Source organism: Zophobas morio, unplaced genomic scaffold (assembly GCF_036711695.1).
Source record: "Zophobas morio isolate AGI-343-1 ecotype UQ-CSIRO unplaced genomic scaffold, CSIRO_AGI_Zmor_V1 ptg000081l, whole genome shotgun sequence".
Taxonomy (NCBI): Eukaryota; Metazoa; Arthropoda; class Insecta; order Coleoptera; family Tenebrionidae; genus Zophobas; species Zophobas morio.
In genome coordinates this window covers 575,863-586,309 of record NW_026972186.1, presented here as the reverse complement: position 1 = coordinate 586,309, position 10,447 = coordinate 575,863, and the positions used below count along the sequence as shown (strand labels likewise).

At 44.5% G+C, this 10,447-nt stretch overlaps 2 protein-coding genes and 1 pseudogene across 3 annotated transcripts; all 3 read left to right on the top strand.

Moving 5' to 3' along the window:
- Nucleotides 1–757: 757 nt before the first annotated feature.
- LOC135144029 (cysteine-rich secretory protein 2-like) lies at nt 758–2,254 on the top strand. The gene is made up of 6 exons (XM_064075965.1): nt 758–978; nt 1,145–1,264; nt 1,314–1,450; nt 1,509–1,654; nt 1,702–1,899; nt 2,002–2,254. The coding sequence occupies exons 2-6, from the start codon at nt 1,186–1,188 to the stop codon at nt 2,246–2,248; spliced, it is 807 nt and encodes a 268-aa protein (XP_063932035.1). The 5' UTR covers nt 758–978; nt 1,145–1,185; the 3' UTR covers nt 2,249–2,254.
- A 553-nt stretch (nt 2,255–2,807) lies between these two features.
- On the top strand, nt 2,808–3,598 carry LOC135143970 (cysteine-rich secretory protein 2-like; annotated as a pseudogene).
- Nucleotides 3,599–5,245: 1,647 nt separating this feature from the next.
- Nucleotides 5,246–10,252, top strand: LOC135144028 (protein phosphatase PHLPP-like protein). 2 transcript variants are annotated; one of them, XM_064075964.1, is made up of 8 exons: nt 5,246–5,403; nt 5,453–5,724; nt 6,882–7,032; nt 7,083–7,187; nt 7,244–7,397; nt 7,669–8,723; nt 8,778–9,095; nt 9,142–10,252. In XM_064075964.1, the coding sequence occupies exons 1-8, from the start codon at nt 5,290–5,292 to the stop codon at nt 10,177–10,179; spliced, it is 3,207 nt and encodes a 1,068-aa protein (XP_063932034.1). In that variant the 5' UTR covers nt 5,246–5,289; the 3' UTR covers nt 10,180–10,252. The 2 variants fall into 2 exon arrangements, with proteins under 2 accessions (XP_063932034.1, XP_063932033.1); XM_064075963.1 differs by having other exon boundaries at nt 7,226–7,397.
- Nucleotides 10,253–10,447: the final 195 nt, after the last annotated feature.

The following is a 10,447-nucleotide window of genomic DNA, read 5'->3' as shown; positions in this document are numbered from 1 at the left end:
TTCCTCACCTCTATGAAAACCGGTGTAATAATAAAACAGTTATTTCTTATATACAAGACGAAAGTGACTTCTCAACAACATTTCTTTTACTCTCGTAAGAAAAATAAAAACTTTTCGTCCCTCTAGAATAAATAAAAAATTAGTTTTTTGCCACAAATACGTAAAAATATAGGTTTATTTCGGGTCCAACTCAAAGTGGAATGTCAGTCAAGAAGGGTTAAGCATAGCAAAATACGTCCAGACTCCACATATATAATACAGATGGTTTAATGTCAATTTACTCCAAAAACAAAAAATAAGGCTGAAGACGAAGACAACTAATCTTTGAAACATGAACCCCAATTTCCATTAAACCATGTCTGGAGTCTGGACTATACTGAACCCTTCCCAAATACTTAAGACTACACATTTTATAGCAAGTGGAAAGTTTAGACCACAAACCTCAATGGGTTAATCATGTGAGCGTTAAACGGCAGTTTTCATTTACACTTTTTTCAAATCAGCGGAATTCCACTCATAAACTGCACTCGGCAAAATCCTTGCTGACGACACCGAAAGCAGTAAATTCCCGGAACATGGCGCCTCCTCCATCAACATTTTTCTAACCAGACAACTATTGAACCCATTTTCTCCCAACGATAAATTCAATCATGTCATAACATCATTTGTTTCAATCAGCTCTGCAGCAAATTAAACGGAATGCGAAGGACCTTCGTCGTGTGTGAATAAATAATTGTTCTGAAAATTCAGACACGAGTCGCGTTAGTTCTGTGACGGATCCTCTGGCAAACCAGTTCAGTTCCGCATTCGTCGTCGAAAAAAATCCGAGACGAGTTGGAAGTTTGCTCTGGAACTGATTAACCCTTTTGGGGCAACGTACTGCGGACAAAGAAGTGACGTCACCGCGTACTAACACTACATGAGTGGTTGTTGAGCGACGCCAATGCAAGATTTTAAAAAACGCGCATTACGGACGAGGTAAGGTGAAAAATAGATCATTTGCATGAGTATCGCGCGATCTGGTACGAGTCGTACCGTTGCAACTTCCCTTAACATGTCCTGTCATAAATCACAAGCTTAATTGAAATCCGGTCGCTGGCATTTATATTGATGACGGCTGATCTAATTCTGGTACTACATGTAGGTTGATCGATTTGGCCCCAAGCTGTCTGGTGCGACAATCAAATGGGACTCGTTCTGCAGATTGTTTTAGTAATTATCGTCATTCATGTCTCCGTCGTGTACAACTGGCGCCAGGACAGACGTGAGATTTTATGCTGTAACACTACCAAAAACTACAAGTCGTACTTTAGGTCCGCGTGTCATGGGCGATAAAATTCCTTTTAAGGCCATCTTCCCGAACAACCGCCGCATCCAGAGGAGGATCGTCAGGTACCACAACTCCTTCAGGACCAGGGTAATACCCAAAGCCGCCAACATGCTACGAATGGTACCATAAACGTACCGGATGAATTCTGTCGTCATATCTTCTGGTACTTCTTTTGCAGAAATGGCACAAAGGCGCCTCTCATGCTGCCCAGCGCTGGGCCCAGGAGTGCCTCTTTCTAGTCCATGACAACATCACCGGCCGCCACATCGACAACTACGGCTCCTGCGGTCAGAACATCTTCATCGCCACGAAGAAAGTGCCATGGTACTGACCACTCACACTAAAACCCCCAATGCATTGTTTCGTTCAAGGTTGTTCGCCATCAAGTCTTGGTTTTTGGAAAGAGATAATTTCACTTATGGCGGGACGAACAACAACCTCCATGTTGTAGGGCACTACACCCAGATGGTGTGGGCCACCACGCATGAGGTGGGTTGCGGTCTGTCCTACTGCCGCCTCCAGGATACCGAGAAGACGTTCTACAACTACGTATGCAACTACTGCCCGATGTAAGGTTACTGAACTCGCTTATCTAAATTTTGCTAATTTTGATCAATTACGAGAACAAAGACACGATTACACGCTCTAGTAGTACCATGAGTTTGTTTTAGAGGTAACAAACCAGGGCAATTGGGGAAGCCTTATCGAAGAGGGAGGCCTTGCGGGATGTGTAGGAAGAATTGCCATGCCAAGAGACTGTGTACCAATACGTGTCACGCGGCTGACCTTTGGGTGAATTGCAAGGACTTGTATAAAGGATGGCCGCTTTGGTTGTGTAGCACTGATACCCCGAAGGGCAGGGAGCGATCGAAAAACTGTAGGGCCACTTGTACATGTAAAAATAAATTACACGATTAAAATGGGTGTTTGTGTTGTGATTTCCAAAGTGGAAGAAATTATGAAAAAGGAAGTGTGAACATGTTAGTTAACCGCACAAGTCCACAGTAAAAATTCTGATAAAGTGCGAACAATTGTTTTTATATATTTTATTGTTTCACTTTTATATCATTCTGTAAATTATTATTAACTTTGAGGGTGTTCCATGGGCGGAGGAGGGACGACTCGTGTATAGGCAAGGCAGAAAACCCACAATAATAATGTGGGTTACATAAATTTAGGCGCTTAGTATTTAATGTTGCTACGACCCTCAGAATATACGAGAGATTAAGGCCAGTGATAATACGATTGGTGCTATACTGTATGAGACGCGACCTTAATATTGTCACCACTCAATTATTACAATGTATTGTATTGACCCTATCTATTCAAGAAAGAATGACAGCGACTAAAAAAAATTCGGAATTCCTGCATAAAAAATAGATAATTAACATGAGTATCGCGCGATCTGGTGCTTGTCGTACCATTGCAATATCCCTTAACACGTCTTGCCATAAATCGCGAACTTAATTAGAAGCTAATGGTTCCGGTCAACGGTCGTTGGCATTTATATGGAAGACGACTGTTCTCTAATTCCGATTCCACACGTAAATAGATCAATTTGGCCCCAAGCTGTCTACTATTAAACCATAGTACCAAAAACTGCAAGTCATACTTTAGGTCCACGCATCATCGGCGATAAAATTCCCCCATCGTCCTGAACAACACTCGCGAGGATGATGGTCAACTTCCACAATTACTTCAGGACCAAGGTGGTACCCAACACAGGTCGTTACATCTACGGTGCCATGGTACTGACCACTCACACCAAAACCCCCAATGCATTGTTTCGGTCAAGGTTGTTCATCATCAAAACCTGATACAGGAAAAAGGACAATTTCACTTACAGCAGCGCGAGCAACGACTTCAGTCTAGTAGGGTACTACATCCACATGCTGTCGGCCAGCACTCACGGGTGGGTTGCGGTCTGTCCAGAGCAACTGGGGAGACGTTCTACAATTACATATGCAACTACTGTCCGATGTAAGGTTACTGAACCCGCTTATCTAAATTTGCTAATTCTGATCAATTAAGAGAACAAAGGCGCAATTACGGGCTCTAGTAGTACCATGATTTTTTTATAGGGGTAATGGACCAGGACAAATCGGGAGGTCGTATCGAAGAGGGAAACCGTGCGGGATGTGCAGGAAGAATTTCCATGCTAAGAAACTGTGTACCAATACGTGCCACGAAGCAGACTTTTGGGACAACTGTAAGGACTTGTACAAGCTGTGACCGCAGTGTTTGTGTAGCATTGATATCCCGGAGTGAAGAAACTTTAGGGCTACTTCTAAATATAAAAATAAATTGCACGACTGAAATGGTGTTTGCGTTGTGATTTCCAAACTCGAAGAAATCGTGAAAGAGAAAGTGTGAAAATGTTATTATTTACGCTCGGTACGAATTTGATGATTCATTAAAATGTACGAAGTGGTGGGCGGAGCAGTGACGGAGAAATGGTCAGTCTAAAGGGGTTCACTAAATTCGGAGCCTCAATGAAAGAGACAAAACTTTTTTCGATTTTGATCACTAAAAAAAATTAATTTTTAAGACAAATTCATTTTTGCAAATGTTGAAAAACTTTTTCAAGAATTTCAAAAAACGAGACAAAATTTTTAAACAAAATTACAGGAAGGAAAAGATTTTAAATGTTAAAAAACATAAAAAATCTTAAAAAATACAAAATTTAAAACAAAATCTTGATCAAACTTCGAAAAAAAATCAAAATTAAAAAATCATCAAGAAAAAATAACATGTTGAATTGACGAATCAAATCAAAATTTGAAAAAAAAAAAATGGATAAAGATAAAATACAATTCGTAAAAAAGTATGCTGTGAGAAAAATCGTCTAGCACCTCAAATAAAAATCTTAAAAAAATCGTCACACTAAAAAGATTAAAAAAAATACAGAGCTTGATATAATTGAATCAAGTCTCTAAATTTTTTACGGAGAGACACATTTTGAAGCAAAAGTATGTAAACAAATTTAAGAAAGAGCTACACTAAAAGATTGTTTAGAAAAAACTTATTTTGAAGCAACAATATCAGAATTGTGGAATGTTGACAAGAATACTCGAAAGTTATGCGAGATAATCGTACCAGCAACAATAATGTTAATGCCAACATAAAACTATTTACTGCTTAATATTTAAAATAACCATTAAATATTCAAGTCACGACAGGTCCGAAAACTTGTAGTACCGCCGCTGCTCACAACGCGAAAAGCCAAATTAGTAGGAACGAAGAGGTATCATTTATGGTGGTGAACATGCGTTTGAATTTCCGTTATAACGGGTGTAGGTCAGAGCAGCTTAATTTTGGAATTGATATACTTATGCAGAGAGTATTTGGTCCGCGAAGGATGCCTATTTGATCCCGTATTTATTTGTTTTCTTATAGCATGACGAACAAATTGGATGGACTATTGCGTTTTTTCAGAGTAACTAGTGGAAAGTCGTCTACCTTCGGACCACTTTACATCAAAATTTGTTTACTCATTATCGAGTAGGTTTATGGTAAAAGTGAGAAAATATCTTTCGTCGTATCTAAAAAAGAAAACGAACTGGAGTGGAAATTATACATTCAAAACGTCCCAGTCCGAAAAAGATATGAAAAGAAAAAGTAAAAGATCTGTAATCTCGGGGCACTCGATTATAAAGTATGACGAGCGATTCGCGAAACTTGACCGAACCCTGCATTGTCGAAAATTCGTAAGGACCAAACCTGCCCAATCGTAACATTGTCGCAACCTCTTCCCAATCAATTCTCCATTCCTCGCTCTTTCTCCACCTTTCCTCCTCTAAGCATACTTCCATCCAATATCAGTCCGACGCGACAAGAATAGAGAATTAGCCAAGCGTGTTGTCATGCTGTCTTGAGTCGCACTCCAGAATCACAATGACTGCCTCTTTTTCAAACCCTTACTGTACTCTCGCCAAACACACACGAACGTTCGACGCGACATGTTGTGCGCCACCAAGAGGCCCTTCCGGCTGTCGGACGCCGTCACCAAGTTCCCCCAGATCAAGGAGCACGACTCCACCATCGAGCTGGATTCGCTGGAAAATTGCGAAAAGGTAACCGCCGCCCCCGTTGCACACCTCGCCTTAATTCCTACGTTGCTAGAACGAAGACGATGATGACATCGCCGATAACGATCAGAAGGAGCTCAACTTGAACGGCTTATGCAAAAATGAGTCTAGCGAGTGTTACGTTGACGAAATCGTGCTGCCGGGGGAGTCGCTGCAGAGCTTGTCGGACCTGAAGGTGCTGAGTTTGAGGTCGAACGGCATCCAGAATTTTCCGAACAGCATTCTGCAGCTGGTGACGTTGGTGACGTTGGATTTGTCGGATAACAGTCTGCTGACGCTGCCGCCGGAGATCAGCGCGCTGGAAAAGTGAGTTTAGGTGTAGTGGAACGCAATTACGGCGAGGTTTGCGGCGGAGAAAATTTCGGGTTTCGTAACGAGAGTTTTCGGCGGCTTTTTGCGCCAAAGGATGTGACTTGACCTTCGAAATCTTACGTAACTTCTTGGAAATTCAGACAGCGAACGTGGTTTCTGCTCGTAACTACGTAAAGATGAATATGTAAACAGGGCTTTGTTTTTCAGATAGTGTCGTGTTGAATTCAACTTTTTTTTCTGCAACCTTTTGAGATACTAAAATAGTAGTTTCAATAGTGTCTTTTTGTTTCTCCAATTTTCTTAGTCAAATCAAAAACAATTCAAAAATTAAAATAAAGTCGAAGTAAAAATTATGTATGAAAGTTTAACGTAAATATTTATCTGAACTACGTGTTAAAATATCTATAAGTTTCGTAGATCGATAAAAACTTATGATAGATATTAAGACTGACTTGAACCCAAATTTTTAGATCCGAAAATCCTTATTTCTTTACGCTTACGAAAAATTTACCAAATCTAAGAAACCTGACTGAAACAAACCCATACTTTCCATCGCTCGTCCGTGTTCGCGTGATGCATACGTGATCCGAACCGCTCGACCCATCCACCTGAAACGTTCACAATCTCAGCCCATCAAGAAAAGAGAACGTCACGAATGAGTAGCGCCTCGCACGTACACGACGCACCAACCACCCCATCAAAACAAACCCACATTCCCATCAAACCTGGCACCATCACCTGTCGCCGGTTATTACGGCACGCAGCCTCTCTCTACCACAAATCACGCTCTCTCAGCCCCTTATCTCGCATCGAACATCAAAACTCTCGTCAAACCCCCAAACCCATGTCCTCATCCTCCATTTACGAAACCTCTTCTCTTCGAAACATAGAAACTGCGATGAATGAACTTCCGTTGTTTCTTTCACGGTTCCTCGCTCGTCCGAAACGCATACGATTAAAACAGCACAGACCCGATGGTCAATTCGTGCGTGTCTGCGGCGAGGCTGGCGCGTGCCTCCTCATCGGCTCCTCTTCGACCCGACAAACCCCAAAACCGCCAACAAAAAACCGAAAAAACCCTCAAAGAGCGCGTCCTTGGCGCGCCCCGCATGTGCATCCGGCCGTTGGAAACTTTCGTTTTCTTTGCGTAGCCTCAGCGAGCTGGTGTTGGATCAGAATCTGCTCAGCGTTCTGCCGACGACTTTATGGGACCTGAAGGCGCTCCAGACGCTCAAGGTGGCTAGGAACAGGCTGGCGCTGCCCCCGGACAAGCTGGGAGAAATGAGGGCGCTGGTGCTCGCAGTGAGTGTCGCGAAATCGTTGCGTTTCGAAAAGTGAATCGAGTGTTGCAGGAGGCCGAGCTGAAGCCCGAGAACCAGCAGAAGCCCAACAACCTGACGACGCTCAACCTGCGCTCGAACAGACTCAAGGGGAACATCATCTTGGGCAACTATGGGGTAAGTGAGGCGGCGCAATGTGGGATTACCCAACCCAGTTCGCGCTGGTGTTGCAGAACCTGACGGAGCTTGACGTCAGCGAGAACAGCATCGAGAATTTGGATCTGAGCGCCGTGGAGCAGCTCCAGGTGCTGCAGTGCTCGAGGAATTCCATTACGCATTTGACGCTGTACGGGCGCCACTTGACGTCCATCATCGCCGGAAATAACAGTAAGAACTTTCGCTTCCGGGGGAACCGCCGCCGAGATTTTCACGACTTCCTGAACGCCTCACAGTTGCATTCCGAAACTCACAAAACTTAAAAATGACGTAAAACAAGAAAAAAACAGAACAAAGGAAATTATTTCCAAACAACGATCAAGGCTACAATAAAAAAACTTTCTTTTTTAACACAACGCAGAGATTTAATTCCAGGAAGTGGTTCGGACTGTGGCGGTTCCTCTTCGTAGTTCTACATGAGAACGTTTTGTTTTGCTTTAAGGATTGAAGCATTTAATTTTGGCCCACCCTCCGCAAAGCCTCAAGCACCTGGACGTTTGCTACAACGAACTCGAAACACTCCCGGAATGGTTATGTGGCTGCAGCGAGCTGCGATGCCTCTTCGCCAGCAACAACCTCCTCACGACACTCCCGGACCACCTCTTCTGCAACGAAATGCCCTTTCTGCACACCCTCCAAATCGCCTACAATCAACTCCAGTATCTTCCCACCATTCAAAGACGGCTTCCCATCCAGGAGATGTTTCTTCAGAACAACAGTCTAGCGGCTCTTCCGGAGAACTTTTTCAAGTTCGTGCATTGCATACGCGTCCTCAACCTGTCTAACAATCGTCTATGTGATCTACCGACACCAGATGAGCCTCTCCAGCTGGAAAAACTCTTCTTAACGGCCAACTGTCTAATAGACAAATCTCTGGAGAAAATATCGCCATATTTAAGAAACATCAAAATTCTGCATGCCGCCTATAATAGTTTCACTGCATTACCAGAAGACTGCGCCATGTCCTGGACGGAAATAGAAGAACTGGTGTTTTCGGGGAACAAACTGTTGAAGTTGCCTGATAGGATAGGGTTTTTAAAGCACCTGGCGGTGCTGAGGGTGCACTCAAATTTGCTACAGAGCATACCCAAGCTTTCGAATCTCGTTTGTTTGAGGGTTTTGGATTTGGCTCACAATCAACTAGACAGGATAGATTTGACGTCTCTAATTCCCCCAAATTTGAAATTTTTGGATTTATCTTGTAACACGAAACTTCACGTCGACTCTCAACAGTTCAACACGTACAGAACCCAAAGACCCATGAGTCTCGTGGATGTTTCTGGAAAAAACAGGACAACCCTTCCACTCACACCATCGCCTTTCTGCGAAAACGATCTCACCGATTACAGCTGGAGCGTCGGCTTTTCCGAAACCGCAGGTTGTAAGCAAAGACTTTACATTTCTCAGATTAGGTTGCCGGCGTTTTGTAACACGGAGGGACTGTTCGGGATGTTCGACGGAGAAACCAACAACAACGTACCCGTGGGGGTCGACAAAGTACCACTTTTTTCGCACTATGTAATCACCACCATTAATTAAAATTTCTTGTAGGTAGTACCTAGGATCCTTCTCGAAGAACGCACCGTCAAAGAAACCGCCTCCGACTACATGAAGTACACTATGCTCTCCGCCCACCGCGAACTCAAAGACAAAGGGCAGAAGCAAGGGCTCAACGCCATCATCTGCCACATCCTTCGTTCCAAGCAATCCGTCGAGTACTCGTTTTGCGCCAGCGTGAAGAAGTACGTCATGAAAATAGCCAGCGTGGGGGACATCAGGGTGGTACTCGGACGTGCGGCGGGCCCCGTACGCCTCCTCCCGATCAAACAAAGAAAGCAAATCCGGACCAACCCGCAAATCCAACTAATGGTACTACTCGAATTTTTGACTTCACGTTTCTAAACACGAGTTGCAGGTGCCGGACCCGGACGTGACGGAACTCTTCCTCGACGACCAAGACGAGTTCATGATCATCGCGAACAAGAACTTGTGGGACGTCATGACTCCTGAGAATGCCATCCGCGAAGTGGCGCTCCAACGCAATGTGATTCTTGCCGCGAAGCGGCTCCAGGACTTGGCGCAGAGCTACGGTGCTGAAGACAACTTGAGTATCATTGTGGTCAAGTTTAACTTGATGGGGGGAGACGTGGATTTGCTTATGAGGGAACTGCGGCAAACCATCAGGCGCAACAAGTACCAAAGCGACAGTACTACTTCGTGTCAGCCGGGGTGTTGTTGCGAGGCATTGAGCAACGAGTGTGCCAACTGTGAAAAGATTCAGGTACCACCGCCTCTACTCCTCAACGACGATAGATCTTCTCCGAGTGGTCAAAGTGAGCAAGCTTGCAGCGACTGTAACTCTTCGGCGAAACTCTTCGTCAACCAATTGAATCGATCGGTGCGTAGCGTCACTCCTTCCATTTTCGAGAGTGTTGAGGTGAAGGCGAATCCTGAAAGACGAAGCTACAGAGGAGTGGCCAAAGCACTGAGAGCTCGACGGGAAGAAGACAAGAACCAAGATTCAGACTCTGCTTTGTCTGAGGAACAGTTCAAGTGCTGGGAGTACATGTTGGAACAGAACACCCAACTTCTATTTGACAAAGAGTTGAATACTCTGACGAGGAATATGAGGAAGCCGTTTGGGGCAAAGAACCCGGTTTTATCGAGAAGCAATCCGCAACTGGCCGACAGTAACAACAACGGTACTTTCCTATCGCGACAATTCGGGAGTACAAGGTCTTTCAATCCGCTGCTGACGAGATCTACGTCCAAATTTAACGTTGACAAGAAGTTGATGGGAGGACCCCATGCGGCGTACTTCGGGAGCCTCCAAAGGCTGATGCCGTACAACCTGGAGTACGACTTTGCGGTGATGCACGAACGAGGGCTTGCGGATTCACTGGATTTGGACAGAATGCAGCAATACTGGGGGGTGACCACGACGGAGTTGTAAATTGTTTTATTATGTATTGTATAAAAGTTAGCTCTGTAGGTGAATGTGTTGGAAAATACACGATTCTGTTTTACGAGATTGCTTTTTTTTTAACGAAATCGTGACCCTTAAATGTTAGCAGCGGCGCCGCCGCTGGTCGTTTGATTCTTCTCCGCCCCGACGCCCTCTGCCGAGCCGGCCGCCAACTCGGCGTTCTTCCCGGCCGCGAACCGCCCCCGCTTTCGCCCCCGGCCCGGCGAGCGCGCCCCCGTCGCCGTCGACCGTAGTA

Excerpts from the sequence above, each read along its gene's own strand:
- LOC135144029 (XM_064075965.1), top strand. The coding sequence starts at position 1,186 with ATGGGACTCGTTCTGCAGATTGTTTTAGTAATTATCGTCATTCATGTC. Across the intron at positions 1,265-1,313 it reads CAACTGGCGCCAGGACAGAC|GTCCGCGTGTCATGGGCGAT; the intron begins GTGAGATTTTAT and ends GTCGTACTTTAG. Across the intron at positions 1,655-1,701 it reads GCCACGAAGAAAGTGCCATG|GTTGTTCGCCATCAAGTCTT; the intron begins GTACTGACCACT and ends GTTTCGTTCAAG.
- LOC135144028 (XM_064075963.1), top strand. The coding sequence starts at position 5,290 with ATGTTGTGCGCCACCAAGAGGCCCTTCCGGCTGTCGGACGCCGTCACC. Across the intron at positions 5,725-6,881 it reads GAGATCAGCGCGCTGGAAAA|CCTCAGCGAGCTGGTGTTGG; the intron begins GTGAGTTTAGGT and ends TTCTTTGCGTAG. Across the intron at positions 7,188-7,225 it reads TCATCTTGGGCAACTATGGG|TTCGCGCTGGTGTTGCAGAA; the intron begins GTAAGTGAGGCG and ends TACCCAACCCAG.